General features: G+C 40.2%; 1 protein-coding gene across 2 annotated transcripts; it reads left to right on the top strand.

Annotated features, from left to right (window-relative positions):
- Positions 1-7168: 7168 nt before the first annotated feature.
- Positions 7169-17860, top strand: cdk15 (cyclin-dependent kinase 15). Of its 2 annotated transcripts, none has more exons than XM_084714083.1 (13): positions 7169-7449; positions 7993-8130; positions 8296-8390; positions 9583-9662; positions 10103-10197; positions 10382-10441; positions 11181-11304; positions 11716-11836; positions 14142-14235; positions 16092-16155; positions 17036-17084; positions 17255-17397; positions 17564-17860. In XM_084714083.1, exons 1-13 carry the CDS (start codon positions 7276-7278, stop codon positions 17674-17676), a joined length of 1350 nt encoding a protein of 449 aa, XP_084570209.1. In that variant the 5' UTR covers positions 7169-7275; the 3' UTR covers positions 17677-17860. The 2 variants fall into 2 exon arrangements, with proteins under 2 accessions (XP_084570209.1, XP_084570208.1); XM_084714082.1 differs by having other exon boundaries at positions 7170-7449; positions 10379-10441.
- The last annotated feature ends 1938 nt before the right edge of the window (positions 17861-19798 follow it).

Genomic DNA, 19798 nt, shown 5'->3' with positions numbered 1-19798 from the left:
CTCTTATCAGGTTAAGTTCTGTTGAAATGTGTCTGAAATGAGATTTCATCACAGTTAAATTCAGTTTTCTGAGACTCTAAAATCCAAAAGTGACATTTGTGAGGAGAACAAACCTGAAATGTTCTGAATTATGGTGCTTTGGACGATGAAAATGTTTGACATGTTTATTATTTTAATTCTGGTGGAAGCTGTGAGATAAAATAATTGAAAATGATTATAAATCTTATTAAAACCTCAGCAGTTTTATCTCCATCAGCTGTTTCCACTCCGTGTCAAATGTTCAAACTCTGCATCATTTTACTCTGATTTCCATAAATTCATCCTGACAAGGTTCAACATCTGAGGTGAAATTTAAAAAGCTTTCAGTTTCTGCTGACTGATTTCTGATCTGAGAAACATTTGGACTGAATCAAACAGCTGCAGCTCTGTGACTCAACGTCGAGTATCAAAATACAAAAGAAAACGTTTCCTCAGAATTCATCCTGAGACACAACTGAAGTTTAAGTTCTGAAAGTTTCTGCTAAATTTGTCTGTAAAGCTTCTTTTTTATATATAAATGACTTTTAGACAAACTGTGGAATTATTTGACTTTATTTGAGCCCATCTATTAAAAGACAAATGTAAATATAAAGTGTTATGTTTCCTCCCAGTTTCAATCATTCAGGTGAAAATCCAGTTATTGTTGTTTTGGTTTTTTTATGGAGCCAAAGAGACAAAATAAGCTGCTGTTTCCTGTTTTCTTGGTTCTCTCTTGTGCAATAACTGTCTGCATGTGGTCTCAGTAAAACTAAAGACATGTCTCTTATGGACCGAGGGGACTTTTATATATTTAAATCTTTTTCTGGAGACAAATGAGGATCATTTATGTGTTGATTTTGATTTAGTCAGAGATGATATTGGTAAAAAAAATGATTTATTGATTACAGAATATGAAAAGAACTCAATATTCTGCACGAACACGTCGCAGGAATTCATTCATTTGAAGTAAAATAAAAAAAAATGGAGGCCAAATGTGTACATTCAAAATATGTGTGTTTTAACTTGTTGGTTTTTAATGTTTAAATCAGATGCAAATGAATGATTATTGTGATTTTTATGAAGCTTTGAATCATGTTGTACTTGTGAATATCATCAGCAGATGATTGTAAAGATGCTGCAGAATAAAAATAAAAGACAAGAAAGGGAACTGGTTGGTTCTTGACTCTGAAAAACAAACAGTTTGTCTTGATGATAATGGTGTATAATAATAATAATAATAATGATAATAATAATAATAATAACAATAATAACAATAATAATAATAATAATGATGACTGTTCTCACTGTTTGATGACACTCTGACATGAGTTGAATGAGAACATGGATCAGGGTTCTACATGAACACAGAGAACATGTTTGAGCTGTCTGTTTCCTGACGTGTCACTGTCTTCCACGCTGAATGTCACCGTCTCATTGGCTGCCTGGAGCTCTTCCCTGGATAAATAAAGGCGCTGAGAGCGGCCTTTGTTCCACGCTAACAATACATTCATTATAGCCCCGCGCCCCCCTAATCTGACTATCTGCCTCCAGCCAGCAGCTGGCTCCACATCAGTCGACCACGGCAACCGCACCATGTGACGTCAACACAGAGACGTCACGGCAACCGCGTCTTGTGACGTCAACACAGAGACGTCACGGCAACCGCATCATGTGACGTCAACACAGAGACGTCACGGCAACCACGTCTTGTGACGTCACGGCAACCACGTCTTGTGACGTCACGGCAACCGCATCTTGTGACGTCAACACAGAGACGTCACGGCAACCGCGTCTTGTGACGTCACGGCAACCGCATCTTGTGACGTCACGGCAACCGCACCGTGTGACGTCAACATAGAAACAAAAACGCACCACATGACTTCGACATGGAGACAACACGGCAAACACACCATGGATTTAAATATAGAAAAAGAATTGTACCATGTGACTTAAACACAGAGACGTCATGGCAACCATACCTCATGACTTCAACACCAAAAAAACACTGCGGTCACAACAACGGCACCACGTGACTTCAACATGCAGGAAAAAAACGCACCATGTGACTTGTCTTATATAACAGTGGTTTCCTGTCAGAAAAGCCTGTCTGACAGAAAGGTAAAGTGGAGAACATGTTCTAAACTAAACTGACTGTCCACAGCAGGACATTGATTAGCTTCCTACAGCGGTTCTCCTGCTGCTTCTCCAAACTGACCTCCATGTACCGAAGGTGAAACACTGACTGATGGAGAGGAACTTCATACGACCACGCTGCAGATAATACGGACTGTTCCTTAAAACAGGATGATGATCATTCTCACATCCACAACTCATAAAATGCATCGTGTTAAACGACATGAGAAACGTCCTCAAAGTTTTCTTTTCTTCTGGGCGGAGACGCCGCTTCGCCCCTGAAATAATATCCAGAACTGATCTTCATCTCACAGTGACTGAAGAGAACCATAAGGAAAACATGAAATACTTTGTGACTCATTAAGAACATTTTGTGATGGTGAACAGCTTCGTGTGTGTTTGTTGTTGCTGGTGAACCACAGATGAACATGTATGAGTTTGATCTGACAGGTCCGAGTCCTCACAGGGACATGAAACCACACGGAGACACAGAGAACAGACATGAAAGAGTCGGAGCTGCACGATCTCACAGCACACCGGCTGCTCTTTAATTACTCTTTTCCTTTTTGGGACAATAGAGCCGTGATTCAGAAAAACCTGCTTCAGACAGGAAGTGAGCCCCTCAACCTCACATTGTTTCACAGCGGCTCTCATCATGAAGCCAAACAAGGAAACGCCGCTGCCACCGCAGCTCGCTCTGCCAACACTGCAGATAAACCCTGCCGCAGTCCAAGGACCGCGTTACACAAACTTCCTGTGGAGTCGAGATAAGACAAGTCTGAGGGCCTGTGTCCACACACATCGCTGCCCTAACTCTCCTGTTAGCTACCTCTCCTGTTAGCCAACTCTCCTGTTAGCTACCTCTCCTGTTAGCTACCTCTCCTGTTAGCTAACTCTCCTGTTAGCTACCTCTCCTGTTAGCCACTCTGAGCTGACACAACATATGTTAAGTGTTTCTAACACTGAATCCAAACTAACTGATTGGTTTCAATCCGCTCCGGCGTGCAGTGAACACACAGGTTGAAGTGGCTGCATGCAGAACGTGTTAAACACGTCCCGGTGCAGCAGGAAGGAAACAAATCAAAGCTAATCTGCAGGAGAGCCTCGCCATCCAAGAAAAACAGCCCACGAAAACAAAAATAAAGTCATAAATTTGATATGAAGCTTTTTGTCTCTGCAGCTCAGGAACCACAGAACAGATGGAAACATGAGGAACATGAACGCTGAACTGATCTGAAGTCTGTCCATGTGATCAATTAGACATCTATTGATTCTGATGTTTATCAAAACAGCTGAAAAAATAAGCAAAAGCTAACTTTCTTCTCTCCACAGAACTGTTGATCATTTTCGACAGGTGGGACTGCAGGTTACTTTCAGTGTTCAGGTTTCACTTTTTAAAAAATGTAATAAAAGCTCACATGATTATTCTTTATCACATTAAAAACAACAGGTCATTTTGCAAACATGTTTATCTGGACACCAAACAGGGAGGTGCAACGTCTACAGCGAACACGAGGACGCACCATTTTATTATCTCTGATTCATTAACGTCTTTCTTTAACATCTGTGACGTGAAAACATCAGATTTCCACTCAGTCAGGATCAGAGCTCGAAGACGTGACGGACGAGTTCTGGGAGTCGGTTTGGAAAATTCAATCAAAAAATTACTGATAATGACAATAACAGGCACAGATTACTGCAGGGACGTGTGTGTGTGTGTGTGTGTGTGTGTGTGTGTGTGTGTGTGTGTGTGTGTGTGTGTGTGTGTGAGACATTGTTCTCGGGGAAGCAGAGTGTGGACCAGAGCTCCCAGTATTGTAACAGTCAGGAACAAAAGACGCTGTTTTCATCTGAGTCCAACAGCAGCAGAAGACAGGAAGTCATTGAGCAGGTCACATGGGACGAAGTGTGTGTGAGAGTGTGTGTGTGTGTGTGTGTGTGTGTGTGTGTGTGTGTGTGTGTGTGTGTGTGTGTGTGTGAGAGAGAGAGTGTGTGTGTGTGTGTGTGTGTGAAAGTGTGTGTGAGAGTGTGTGTGTGTGTGTGTGTGTGTGTGTGTGAGAGTGTGTGTGTGTGTGTGTGTGTGTGTGTGTGTGTGTGTGTGTGTGAGAGTGTGTGTGTGTGTGTGTGTGTGTGTGAGAGTGTGTGTGTGTGTGTGTGTGTGTGTGTGTGTGTGTGTGAGTGTGAGTGGTTTTAGATTAGAAAAGAGCACAGATTTTGTCCTCAAACCATCTCTCACTTATTTCTAAGTTTTTATTTTTTTTTTGTTGTTGTTGAGAAAATCAGATCAGATCAAGTTTATTGATCCCAAAGGTAGAAAACAGGTGAGTGACAAAACTCACTTATTATATAAAGATAAAATACACACAGCATTAACAAATATAAAATATAAAGCAGTAAATTAGTGACAGCTGTAGAGTCTTTGACTTGTACAGATATCTGTGGATGTATGGACAGATGTTTGGACAGATGTTTGGACAGATGTTTGGACAGATGTATGGACAGATGTTTGGACAGATGTTTGGACAGATGTATGGACAGATGTTTGGACAGATGTTTGGACAGATGTATGGACAGATGTATGGACAGATGTTTGGACAGATGTAAGGATAGATGTTTGGACAGATGTTTGGACGGATGTTTGGACAGATGTATGGACAGATGTATGGACAGATGTTTGGACAGATGTAAGAACAGATGTAAGGACAGATGTATGGACGGATGTTTGGACAGATGTTTGGACGGATGTATGGAGGGATGTTTGGACGGATGTTTGGACGGATGTATGGACGGATGTTTGGACGGATGTATGGACGGATGTATGGACGGATGTTTGGACGGATGTTTGGACGGATGTATGGACAGATGTTTGGACAGATGTTTGGACAGATGTTTGGACAGATGTATGGACAGATGTATGGACAGATGTATGGACAGATGTTTGGACAGATGTATGGACAGATGTATGGACGGATGTTTGGACAGATGTAAGGACGGATGTTTGGACGGATGTTTGGACGGATGTATGGACGGATGTATGGACGGATGTTTGGACGGATGTTTGGACGGATGTTTGGACAGATGTATGGACAGATGTTTGGACAGATGTATGGACAGATATTTGGACAGATGTAAGGATAGATGTTTGGACAGATGTTTGGACAGATGTAAGGACAGATGTATGGACAGATGTTTGGACAGATGTATGGACAGATGTATGGACAGATGTTTGGACAGATGTATGGACAGATGTTTGGACGGATGTATGGACGGATGTTTGGACGGATGTTTGGACGGATGTATGGACGGATGTTTGGACAGATGTTTGGACAGATGTATGGACAGATGTATGGACAGATGTTTGGACAGATGTAAGGATAGATGTTTGGACAGATGTTTGGACAGATGTTTGGACAGATGTTTGGACAGATGTAAGGATAGATGTTTGGACAGATGTTTGGACAGATGTAAGGACAGATGTAAGGACGGATGTATGGACGGATGTAAGGACGGATGTTTGGACAGATGTTTGGACAGATGTTTGGACAGATGTATGGACGGATGTATGGACGGATGTATGGATGGATGTTTGGACGGATGTTTGGACGGATGTATGGACAGATGTATGGACGGATGTATGGACGGATGTTTGGACGGATGTTTGGACGGATGTAAGGACAGATGTAAGGACGGATGTTTGGACGGATGTTTGGACGGATGTAAGGACAGATGTTTGGACGGATGTTTGGACAGATGTATGGACAGATGTAAGGACAGATGTATGGACAGATGTATGGACAGATGTATGGACAGATGTTTGGACAGATGTAAGGACAGATGTTTGGACAGATGTTTGGACAGATGTGTCAAATTTTTCGGCCCCTACAGGATTTTGTCTTTTTGTTTTTTGTCTTGATGCATGTTGACATAAAAAAAAAAAAAACAGTGAAAAAATGTTGTATTTTTAAATTTTTAATCGTGTGTGAGTGTGTGTGTGTGAGAGTGTGTGTGTGTGTGTGTGTGAGTGTGTGTGTGTGTGTGTGTGTGTGTGTGTTCTGAGTCAAACCTGAACAAAAACACACAAGAAACAAATTCAAACAAAATCTGCTTTAAATGAAAATGGAGAAGTTCACATTATTGATTTAATAGAACTGTTAGAATTATATTATTATTATAATTTTATTATTTTAGTATTGTCTGTTGTCTCTGATGTTTGTCTGTCGTCTCTGATGTTTGTCTGTCGTCTCTGATGTTTGTCTGTCGTCTGATGTTTGTCTGTCGTCTGATGTTGTCTCTGATGTTTGTCTGTCGTCTCTGATGTTTGTCTGTCGTCTGATGTTTTGTCTGTTGTCTCTGATGTTTGTCTGTTGTCTCTGATGTTTGTCTGTCGTCTCTGATGTTTGTCTGTTGTCTCTGATGTTTGTCTGTCATCTGATGTTTGTCTGTCGTCTCTGATGTTTGTCTGTCGCCTCTGATGTTTGTCTGTTGCCTCTGTGAGTTGATGTGTGATGAATTTCTCTGCAGCTCCATCACGCCCTCTGGTGGACTGACAGTAGAACTACAGACCAGAACTCAGTAAATTCATCCACTGTAAAAACAAAAAAACAAAAACAGAAACAAACTCAAATTAAGTATTTTTAGTCAGCAGTGAAAACTGAACATTTGTCTGGAGAAAAACATATTTTGTGTTTATTAAACTAATAGTTTTCAATCAATAACATATTGGAGCTGTTTCATGAGTTGGATGATTATTATTTGTTTTTGTATTTATTTGTTTGTTTGTTGTTTACACTGGGGGCTCTAACACCAGAGGAAGTAGGAGACGTGTCAGCAGGTCACAAACCAGGAAGAGAAATTTATTTCTTCTGTTGTCATTTCTGAAAATATTTGAGTTTGAGCTGCACTTACTCACAGAGACCACCAGGGGGCAACACACACACACACACACACACACACACACACACACACACACACACACACACACACACACACACACACAGAGTGCTGAATGGACACTGTTGTTGTGATCTGACAGACAGACGGTCATGAGACTCCGTCATATGAGACTGAGAGAGGAGGAAGAGGAGGAGGAAGAGGAAGAGGAGGAGGATTAAAGAAGGAGAAAAGATGGAGGACTTGTCCCGGTGGGTGAGGAGGTGCTGCTGTGGTGAGGAAGAGGAGGAGGAAGAGGAGAGATGGAGAAGGGAGGAAGAAGAAGAAGAAGAGGAAGAGGACGAGGAGGAGGTGAAGATTGAGGAGCTCAGCTTCAGAAAGAGTTCAACTTCTCTCCCGTCTGCTGAGGTAAAGTTACTCCTGTTTTAAACTTACTCCTGTTTTAAAGTTACTCCTGTTCTAAAGTTACTCCTGTTCTAAAGTTACTCCTGTTTTAAAGTTACTCCTGTTTTAAAGTTACTCCTGTTGGAGTAATGTTACTCCTGTTTTAAAGTTACTCCTGTTTTAAAGTTACTCCTGTTGGAGTAATGTTACTCCTGTTTTAATGTTACTCCTGTTTTAAAGTTACTCCTGTTTTAAAGTTACTCCTGTTCTAAAGTTACTCCTGTTCTAAAGTTACTCCTGTTTTAAAGTTACTCCCGTTTTAATGTTACTCCCGTTTTAAAGTTACTCCTGTTTTAAAGTTACTCCTGTTTTAAAGTTACTCCTGTTTTAAAGTTACTCCTGTTTCAGTTGAGGTTTTTTAACATTTTTAAGGTGGATTTTTAAATGTCTTTAAGGTGATTTTAGAGTATTTAAGGTGGCTTTCAGATGTTTTTAAGAGGTGATTTTAAAAGTTTTTAAGGTGGTCCTGTTGACCTGTCCTCTGTCTGTGTGTCTCTGCTGGTTCAGGACCGGTCCGGCTCGCCCCCCTCTGGGTCCCAGCCTCACTGGTTCCACACTCTGCAGGCCCGACGGCTCCGAGTGAAGCGAGGACGCAGCAACAGCGACCCGCTGGGACGGATGAGCTGCCAGGACGCTTTCACCTGGGTCAGAAGACTGTCTCACCTGTCAATCATTTTAAAAACATGTCGGGGGGGTTGGACCAAGAGTCACCTGACTCCCTCCTGTCCAGCCCACCTTAAAGACCTCATATGATCACATGACACAGGAAACATAAACAGACAGTTTGACATGTGACCCGTCTGTCCTCAGAAACCAGGTCTTCAGTTCGGAGCTGCTCATTCTTACGTCAGTCTGGAGAAACTGGGTGAAGGAGCGTACGCCTCCGTCTACAAAGGGATCAGCAGGTCAGTCGACCCGTCAACAAAACTACAGACAGTCTGTACTCAAACTACAGGCAGTCTGAACCAAAACTACAGGCAGTCTGAACCAAAACTACAGGCTGTCTGAACCAAAACTACAGGCTGTCTGAACCAAAACTACAGGCAGTCTGAACCAAAACTACAGGCAGTCTGAACTCAAACTACAGACAGTCTGTACTCAAACTACAGACAGTCTGTACTCAAACTACAGACAGTCTGTACCTAAACTACAGGCAGTCTGAACCTAAACTACAGGCAGTCTGAACCAAAACTACAGACAGTCTGAACCAAAACTACAGACAGTCTGAACCAAAACTACAGGCAGTCTGAACCAAAACTACAGACAGTCTGTACTCAAACTACAGGCTGTCTGAACCAAAACTACAGACAGTCTGAACCAAAACTACAGGCTGTCTGAACCAAAACTACAGGCAGTCTGAACCAAAACTACAGGCAGTCTGTACTCAAACTACAGGCAGTCTGAGTCTGAACCAAAACTACAGACAGTCTGTACTCAAACTACAGGCAGTCTGAACCAAAACTACAGGCAGTCTGAACCAAAACTACAGACAGTCTGAACCAAAACTACAGGCAGTCTGTACTCAAACTACAGGCAGTCTGAACCAAAACTAAAGACAGTCTGAACCAAAACTACAGACAGTCTGTACTCAAACTACCGGCAGTCTGAACCAAAACTACAGACAGTCTGAACCAAAACTACAGACAGTCTGAACCAAAACTACAGACAGTCTGAACCAAAACTACAGACAGTCTGTACTCAAACTACAGGCAGTCTGAACCAAAACTACAGGCAGTCTGAACTCAAACTACAGGCAGTCTGAACCAAAACTACAGACAGTCTGAACCAAAACTACAGACAGTCTGTACTCAAACTACAGGCAGTCTGTACTCAAACTACAGGCAGTCTGAACCAAAACTACAGGCAGTCTGAACTCAAACTACAGGCAGTCTGAACCAAAACTACAGACAGTCTGAACCAAAACTACAGACAGTCTGTACTCAAACTACAGGCAGTCTGGACCAAAACTACAGGCAGTCTGAACCAAAACTACAGACAGTCAGTCTGACTGTATTATTTGTAGTTTTTCTTTATTGATGATGTGATTTTTTTTCTATTTTATTTGGATTTATTTTGTCTTTAATTTTTGTTGTTGAGGATAAACGGCCAGCTGGTGGCGCTGAAGGTGATTCGTATGAAGACAGAGGAGGGCGTCCCGTTTACCGCCATCAGAGAGGGTGATCAAAATACACACACACACACACTTGTCAGTTTTTACAGTGTATTGCCAGATGTTTTACATTCATCAGTGAATTTATTAGTTATATTTTTTAACAAAGGTTTTTAATGTTTTTTTCATTTGGTCATTTTTTGTGTATTGTGGTGTTTGTACATATTCCACCATAAACTGAATGTGAAAGGTAAAGAGTCATGGTTGACTTAATTTCCTTACATGTTTTTAAGGTGGTATTAGGGTTTTTAAGGCAGGTTAGACATTTGAGGTGGTTTTAAGGTAGAATTGCAACTTTATTAGGAAGTTTCCAGTTGATTTTACAGAATAAACACTGATATTTACATTTCACAGTGAATCCAGTGATTTTAAAATGTGTGTGTGTGTGTGTGTGTGCGTGTGTGCGTGTGTGTGTGCGTGCGTGCGTGCGTGTGTGTGTGTGCGCAGCATCTCTGCTCAAAGGCCTGAAACACGCCAACATCGTCGTCCTTCATGACATCATCCACACCAGAGAGTCTCTGACCTTCGTCTTTGAATATGTGGTGAGAAACATAAAAACATGATCGACATGAAGGAAAACACGATTTGATTTGAGCTCATTTTACAAACTCCAAAACAAGCGTGTAAAATGTAAACAAAAACAATCTGTCAATAATTTTTTCACTAATCGATTAGTTAGTCAGTCTGATCATTAAGCTTCTTCTTCTTCGTGTGTTGCTGCAGCAGACAGACCTGGCCCAGTACATGAGCCAACACCCCGGAGGACTGAACTCCCACAACGTCCGGGTTCGTTCACGCCACAAACACTCATCGTCACGCCGTCATGGCTGCTGCAGCACATGTCAACACACATCTGCAAATCAGACAATTACTATTTAATATCCTTCATAATCAATAATCAATCAATAACAGGTGACTATTGATTGGACTCTAACAGCAGTGGGTAAAAACTTTGATGCTCACATGATGACTGGATCACCATGACAACACACAAGGCGGAGTTACCATAAGGAGCTGAGGTATTGGTTGGTTCACTGACAGCGAGATTGACCAATCAGATCGTTTCCAACCCAGACAGGAAGCTGGGACTGAGAGAGTCGATGATAGAAAACTACTTTCAAAAAAATTATTTTTGACAACACAAATGGACAAAATGATTTCGGTTGGACTTATGAATCTCTTGTTGTTGTTGTTTTTGTTTATTGTTTTGTTTTGTTCTTTCTTGTTATCTTTATGTTTTGTTGTCATTGTTTTCGTTGATGTTGTGGTTGTTGTTTGTTGTTGTCATTGTTGATTTTTGTGGTTTTCCTTGTCTGTTTTTTGTCATTGTTAATGTTTCTTCTTTGTTTTTTGTTGTTGTTGATTTTGCCATTGTTGCAGTTGTTTTTGTTTATATTGTTGTTGATTATTGTGATTCTTGTTTTTTCTGTCGATGATTATCTTTATTTCTGTTGTTTTTGTTTTCATTGCTGATGTTTGCGGTGTTTTTGTTTTGTTGTTGTTGTTGTTGTTGTTGTCGTCGTAGATCTTCATGTTCCAGCTGCTGCGAGCTCTCTGCTACATCCACAGCCGGAGGATCCTCCACAGAGACCTGAAGCCTCAGAACCTCCTCATCAGCTACCTCGGAGAACTCAAGATGGCCGACTTCGGTCAGCGAGCGTCCACACAGAGCTCCGCCCCCCAGCTTGATCAATCATCTCTCACCAATAATAAAAAAAAAGACTGATACTCTGTAGAACTGATGCTCTGTGTTGATTTTCAGGTTATTGATACTTTGATTTTAGATCAGAACTAGTTAGCATCTAAGCTAATGCTATTTAACTCCAACAGAGACGAGTTCTGGATGATCAGATTTTATTTTTAAGACTTTTTTGGTCCTGAATTTTAAGAATTTTATGTATTTTGTTGTTTTCTATTAATTTATTTTGTTTGTTTATTGGGGAGAGACAGTTGATAAAGTTTTTTGGGGCAGTGGACGGACTGTAGCTCTTCCTTACTGACGGTTCTGATTCTGTTGGTTCTGATGGGAACTCTGTGTCTGGTTCTGGGTTCTGGTTCAGGTCTGGCTCGGTCCAAGTCCATCCCCAGTCAGACGTTCTCCTCTGAGGTGGTGACACTGTGGTACCGCCCCCCCGACGTTCTGCTGGGATCCACAGATTACTCCACGGCTCTGGACATCTGGTCAGTCCAGGTTCTATTTTATTTATTATTCTTCAGTTTTTATTCTCTCTGATATGATTCTATTAATAGAATCAGTTTATTTTGTACAGTGTTTCATAATTTTATTGTTATTTTTTCTTTGAAAGGTGATATATAAATAAAGTTTGATTGAAACAGGACAGATCTGAACAAACAGGAAGTTCAGAGTCTCAACCCTCCCCAGTGCATGCTGGGAAGTCATCTAATATGTTAATCATGTTTCTTTAAAAACTTAATGAGTTGAGTTTGTTCAGTCAAAAAGAAACAAAACATTTTAACTTGAACTTGAAATGAATAAAACTTGTATCCTTGTATATATTTTCATGTTTATTTGTTTGTTACCTGAAACACAGTGGTTAACCAGTTTAATTATTTATTTATTTATTTAGTTTTATTGGTGCAAAAACAAAATAAAAGTGGTTTTACAGTAGGGCTGAACGATTTTAGGAAAAGATCTAATTGCGATTTTTCTGGCAGATATTGCGATTTCAATTCGATTCACGATTTTTTTTTCTTCAAATCAAGCTTCAGTGCAATATTCACAATGTATAGTAACATTTACAATCATTATTAATTATTCAAACTAGGTATTTGTGAGGGCTTCAAAGAAAAATAACATTAAGAGAAAAACTACTGACTATACTGAAGACAATTCGCACACATCATCACATTAAATCAGTATAAATAAATTAATAAACAAACACACACACACGCGCGCACGCACACGCACACGCACACACACACACACACACACACACACACACACACACACACACACAGGTCTGGTCCATTCATTAAGTTCCATATGATGTTTGCTGCATTGTTGGTTGTGATGCACGTCAGAGGGATGTACTACGAAGCGAGATTAATGTGTTAGCGAGCTATGTTGAGTCTAAATCCAGGGTTTTCAGTGTCACGAAAGTGGCTCTCTTTTAACCTGCTAGATCACCGTGGTAATTTATGCTAAACTCATGACCTGGTCGGCAGCAGGTTATGTTAAGAGTTTCAGATTAAATCGTCTGTAAAACGCGCCGTTCTTTAACTTATAATTGTCCTAACAAGGTTGTTTATGAGCGATATAGCTTTTAAACTGAAGGAAGACATTAAAAATTAAAAATTGCTGAGCTGTATGTTCGTTATATCACGAACGAACCCATATAATGTAAAAATGTAACAGCGGCACAAACTGTCTGCAGCGCGCTGTCATGATGGTAACCTCCGTTTGGTGATGCAGCGTCATTTTCCCCGTTTGCTCCAGATCATATTAACACTTTAAATTGACATCGTATATAATCCACACACTAAAATAATGATGACGCAACTACAGACACTTTGAATACTTTTTACTGTTATCTGTTTTGTTTTGGTGATATTGCAGCTCAGATCACTGATAAGAAAATTCATCATCATTTATCACAGACAATCTTAAATCAGTTACACTCATCTTACGTTGGTTTGGTCAAAAACTTCAGTGATGTCCACGTCTCTGTCATCAAAGGACAGTGTCAGACAGACTTCATCATGTTTAAATCTGCTGTATGGAGTTTTATTGTTTAATGTGCAGTTTTCATGTTAGAATAAACCGCAGCATTAAGACCGCATTTAGTCCATCAGTAATTTTCTGACAGCATTCTTCTTCTCCTGCTTTATTTGCAGCAACAATGTTGCTTTTGCCGTAATGTATTTAGTATACTTTCCACAGCTCCTAATTATAACAACTTGATCATTTTGCTTCAAGTAAGTGGCTCGCGATCGCTTCATTTCATGCGGAAGAAGAGTGAAATGACGCAACAAACGCCCCTTTTATGTGAGCGCGCACAGAGTTTGAAGACGAAAGCCTGGATTAAGAAAGTGAGTTGTGCTCTGTGTTGAGCTTGCTTCGTAGTACAGCCCTCAGGAGCACTGCAAAAAACCGCGGCTTTGGCGATCACGTGATCGCGTTGTCTGAAATCGCAATTTCGATCAGAAAACGATACATCGTTCAGCCCTATTTTACAGACACAACAATGATTAAGACGGAGACTAAATACACGAGAACAGTCAAAAGCATAACTGTAAATAAATAAATAAATAATGTATTGAAAACTTTTCATGGTATATATAAATATTCTTAATAAATCCAACAATTATATTGAGTCTTTTATAGTACATGTGTATTGAATGATAAAAGGAAAATATTATAATAATAATTATTAGTAGTATGTCTTGTCATTTTTCTTCATGTGTAGCTGTCAGCAGAAGAAGAGAATGTTGTGATTTCAGATAAAGTTTGTTGTGTTTGAATCAGGGGAGCTGGGTGCATCTTCATCGAGATGCTGCAGGGAGCGCCGGCGTTCCCCGGAGACACTGATGTATTTGAACAACTTCAGAAGATCTGGACGGTGAGAAAAAGAGTCTACAGAGCAAAGAGCAAACTCTTCTTCTTCTTCTTCTTCTTTCTTTAAATAATAAAATAACTGATTATGTTTGGCTCAGAATCAAATTAAAAGTATTTTTGAGGTGAATATAATTTTAAGTTTGTCAGCAAACTGATGATGAACAACCTTAAAAATTCTTCATTTGGTTTTCTTAAACTTTAAGAGGACAGACAGACACACAGACACAAATCTCCATCCGTGTCTGTATTTGTATTTAACCTGAGAGAAATAATAAGTTTAACAAAAAACTTTATTATCTTTATTTTTTATCTTTATCTTTATTATCTTTTATGTAGTACAGGAAGTGCTCTGATGTCCATCTTTTAATTAAGTTAACTCCTCGTTAACGGTTTTATCCAGTGTTCGACATTCCCGTCAATAATCGGGGGGTGTCCTCTGTCCCCGGGGGTCTCCATCCCCCGATTGTTGCGCAATACCGATCTAAATGTTCTACTATGCAGTGGGTCTATAACATTACAACATTTCATTTATGCAAGACAAGACAATCAGTCTATAGCCTACATGACAACACACACACACACACACACACACACACACACTCTCTCTCTCTCTCTTAACAATGACTGATAATCGGACAGTATTGATAAAGCAACAGTGACACAGGAGGCTTCATTGTCTAAAGTTGGATGCACGTTGATTTATAACAAGGACAAACAAAGCTGTGCATCACAATACAGACAGGACAACAACTGACACCAATGTGACGCACTGACAAGAGCAATGGACTGAATAACTGTCAGGTCAAATCTATCGGCACGCAGTCAGTACACCTGCAAATGAGAGGCTGCAGTACGATCGATCTGTGACATCATTTAACCATGAAGAGAAAATCCGATCAGACAGATACAGAACTGAACACACAGACAACAGAGCACCTCTCAAAGTGAAGCAGCACCACGGCGGACGCTGACAGACTCACTACAACAAGCCAAACATCAGACCACAACCGACCACAACACTGACACGCGCACAGTGACGCACAACCATCACTTCAATCATCACAACTGCGTCACTGCAAAGACTGAACAAACAGCCTCTTACCTGAACTTACAACACACCTTCTTGTGGTTTCCGTCCTGGTTTCCATGAAGAAGACAGACGATGTCCTGCTTTAATCCAGCTTCTGACGAATGGACCTGGTCCAGTTTGTCCAGAGGAGGTCCGTTCATGTCCACAGACAGCAGTGAAGACAGGCTGTCTGGTTGTCCATGTTATTAACTGTGGAAAAGTCTCGTTCGCACTCAGCTGACGTGGGGAGACACGAGCGACTTGTTATGATCAGTCTTTCCGATGTTTCCCCGGCTAGCTAGCTGAGCTAACATGTGTTAGCTAGCTGAGCTAACATGTGTTAGCTAGCTGAGCTAACATGAGTTAGCTAGCTGAGTTAACATGAGTTAGCTAGCTGAGTTAACGTTAGCTCAGCACGTGCTGGTCTTCAGAGAACTTCACCTTGTTCTTCTGTGGAGTCTCTGTTCTGTTCTGAGTGGAACACTGTGGTTCCTGCATCTTCATCTCTGAGTGACAGAAACACTCTGGTTTAGCTTCAGCTTATGACCAGTTATGACTTCTCACAGTGACGTCATTCTTCTGTTTGGCGCGCACATGGCTAATTTGCATACACGCACAGGCACACGCAATATTTCTTTTTTTTTTTCTTTTTTTTTTTTCTTTTTTTTAAATTTGAGACCCGCTTCAGATGTTTCTTTTGAGGCTCTCATGGTTCATCAGGGGGTCGGACTCCCCGTATTTCACACACTGGTTTTGTCCCAACATGTATTTGAAATCTCATGTCCCTGCAGGTCCTGGGCGTCCCGTCTGAGGACAGCTGGCCTGGAGTCAGCCAACTGCCCAACTATAAACCAGGTAAGTTTAACCCCGCCCACTTCCCGTCCAAACAGCCAATCATATGAGAGCGAGGAGGAGACAAAATAAATTCAATATTTAATATTTGATGAAATAACTTTATATTATTTATTAATTCTTTATTTTACAGAACAGATATTTCTTATTTATAAAAGTTTATTTCATTTACTTATTTCTTTTTTTGGTCATAATAAACATTTTTCTGTTTTTTTATTATTATTTTATTATGTTTGTTTTCACTTTTGTGTTTTTGTTTGCTTGTTATCATTTGTCAACATTCTGCTAAATAAATGTAAGTAAATGTTAAAATATATAGATTTTCTATATAAATACTCATCATGGTTTGTATTACAGCAAAATTTTATTTTTGTTTTATTTTCTAAGACATTTTTGAGAGTTGTATATGTTCACGTCCAGCAGTTTGGGTCTCTGCCGTGTGTCAGGGTGTCCGCCGTGTGTTGGCTCCGCCCACACAGACGCGTCAGACACTCTTTACATTCAGTCAGTGAAGGTCCCACAAACCTGAGGATGCTGTGACACGCCAGATTACATCTGTGGTGAAGGCTTTAAGGAATAATATGGAATAATTATGGATAATATTACTAATAAGTCCATTATAATTCATATATTAAATATGGAATGTACCACTATACTGACCTGAAACTATGAAGGAATTTAATTAAATGTATCAAGTGTATTTTCTGGCAAAATGGAAGTTCTCACTAGAAACGAAAAACAACGTAAAAGATGTAACAAGACAAGAAATGATGTAAAAAAATACAGAATATAAATATTTTAAAAAGTGCAAAAAAAACAAAACAAAAACCCCACAGCAAACCAAAGAACACTGGACTGAGGTCAGTTTGTTTTCTTCCCACAGAGTGGTTTGTTCCGTCTGAGCCGAAACAGTTCAGGACTGTTTGGAAAAGGTGAGAAATAAGATTTATGATTGTTGACAAATTTCGTCCTTTTGAATGTGAATGAAAGTGTTAGCATTGTTTATTGTGGTATATGCTACAGTGTTAGCATGTTAGCGTACAATGTGGATGTGGATCTGATTGGACCTGAGTATCCGTCCCACTGTGTTGATGTGGATCAGGTTGAACCAGCTGCCCTATAAGACCGAGGACCTGGTCCAGAGGATGTTGACGGGGGTCCCTACAGACCGGATCTCAGCACAGGACTCTCTGCGGCACCCGTACTTCAGCACACTGCCTCCTCCCATCATGCACCTGAGAGACAGTAAGAAATCCTTCACATGCTAACGGAGACCTCTGACGTCTCCTCATTTAAAATGTTTTAAAAACGTATGATTAGACACAATATATATTTCTGTTTGTATATATTCATTTATTGACATTTGTTGTATTTAAACAATCAACTAAAAAGCCATTTCTCTGGTTTTCAGCGGTGTCCATTTTCAAGGTGCCCGGTGTTCGTCTGGAGATGGAGGTGAGAGACGTCTTCAACCCCAGACGGAGGGTCAAACCCTCCCTGCTGCCCTCCGCCAAGTGCTGGTGAACAAACCCCAGAACCAACCGCTATGAAACCACCATCAACCTGAAGAGACAAGCAGAGGGGTCAACAAACTCTACATTAACCTTACAAGACAAGTGGAGGGACCACAAACCATGACGAGCCTGACAAGACAAACTGAGGGGGAAACAAACCACAGACACCTGAGGAGACAAACTGAGGGGTAAATGAGCCACAGACACCTGAGGAGACAAACTGAGGGGTAAATGGGACACAGACACCTGAGGAGACAAACTGAGGGGTAAATGGGACACAGACACCTGAGGAGACAAACTGAGGGGGAAACAAACCACAGACACCTGAGGAGACAAACTGAGGGGTAAATGAGCCACAGACACCTGAGGAGACAAACTGAGGGGTAAATGGGACACAGACACCTGAGGAGACAAACTGAGGGGGAAACAAACCACAGACACCTGAGGAGACAAACTGAGGGGTAAATGGGACACAGACACCTGAGGAGACAAGCTGAGGGGTAAATAAACCACAGACACCTGAGGAGACAAGCTGAGGGGTAAATAAACCACAGACACCTGAGGAGACAAGCTGAGGGGTGAAGAACCCCGGTTAATATTAGTGTGTTGTTTATGTAAATGAGATTGAATATTTCATGAACGTTTTTGTTGATTTAAATCTAAAACGTTCAGTTGTGACTTTGTGTCCTTCGAGACGAGCCGTTAGCGTTTGTTAGCATTCATTAGCATTTGTTAGCGATGGTTAGCGGTGTTAGCGGCACTGTGACTCCTCTGAGGCTGCTTATGAATAATTAATGAATCCTCCTGAATTAATGAAGCTCCCTGCTGATGCTCTGACAAATAAAAACTGTTAAAACAACTCCACTCATCGTCTGAGTTTGACGGCGACAGTTTTACAGACATTTTGTCCAGTTTCAAACTCAACATGAGTCTGCTGGACCGTACCATCTGCTGTGGATCATACCATCTGCTCCTCTTCATCACCCACACCTCATCTGTTTTTACAGTGTTTGTCAGTGCAAACTCACAAACACTGTAAAAATCTAACAACTGACAGTTACTACATAAATATATTGTATATATTGTTTGGAGTAAAAGTTGAGACACGCAGCAGGTCGCTCCTGTTGGTCCACTTATTTAGATTTATTCGTTTTTTTGCACAGAAACTATTATTTTTTGTTTCTCTTTTTGTTGATATCATGTCATTCTTTTATTTTTGCTGTTCCTTGACAAGCTGTCAATCAACTGGTTGTGGGCGGGCCTTCCTGTCCACTTCCTGCAACAGGAAAAGAATCAGGAAAAATAAAAGGATGAAATTAAATAAATGACATGATGACAAAAATGAATTCTCTAAAACTAATTAAAATATACAGGAAACATTTAGAGAAACTGATGTGTAATACATATTTTTAAAAATAAATAAATACATAAGAAATACAATTTTAATTATTTTTTATGTCTCTATCTTTATATTTATTTGATTTATTTGGATATTATTAAACCTCATTACCCAAACCCTCTTTTATTAAAATTTTATTTACTGTACAAAACTTATTTGATTTATTTCACACTAATTAGTTTATGTTATGTTTTTTACGAGGTGAAGGATTCAAATGCAGACGACTCAAGAGAACCAGCCGAAAAAGGTTTAATGAAATTAAACACAAGAAATAAAGGCTTTACTGAGATGCAGGGAGGGAAAAATCCAAAGTCCAAAGAAACAGAATCCATAAAAGACAAAGTCAAAAAACAGTCCAGGGGAAAAATAACGCAGAAGAAAGACAGAAGAAAGACGGAAGAAAGACGGAAGAAAGACGGGATGCAGACTGAGTGACACGAGGAACAAACATGAACTGACACTGACAGAGAAACTCAGGGACTAAACAGACAAAACTAACAAGAGACAGGTGGACAAACAGGTGAAACTCATGACAATCAAAAGGGAAAACAGACAAAGACAGGAAGTAAAAACAAGACACAGGAGGGAGGACCACAACTACCAAAATAAAACCATGACAGTTTATGTATTTACAGATATTTTTATCACATGTGTGTCAACAAGAATCTATTAAACCTTCAGCAGACGTGAAAAAATCTAAATAATCACCAACAATCTGCTCAAATCTGTTTTT

This window comes from Lutjanus erythropterus, chromosome 24 (genome assembly GCF_056507025.1).
Source record: "Lutjanus erythropterus isolate fLutEry1 chromosome 24, fLutEry1.hap2, whole genome shotgun sequence".
Lineage (NCBI taxonomy): Eukaryota > Metazoa > Chordata > Actinopteri > Lutjaniformes > Lutjanidae > Lutjanus > Lutjanus erythropterus.
Note: the sequence above shows the minus strand (reverse complement) of the source record. Positions and strands in the feature narration are given on the sequence as shown.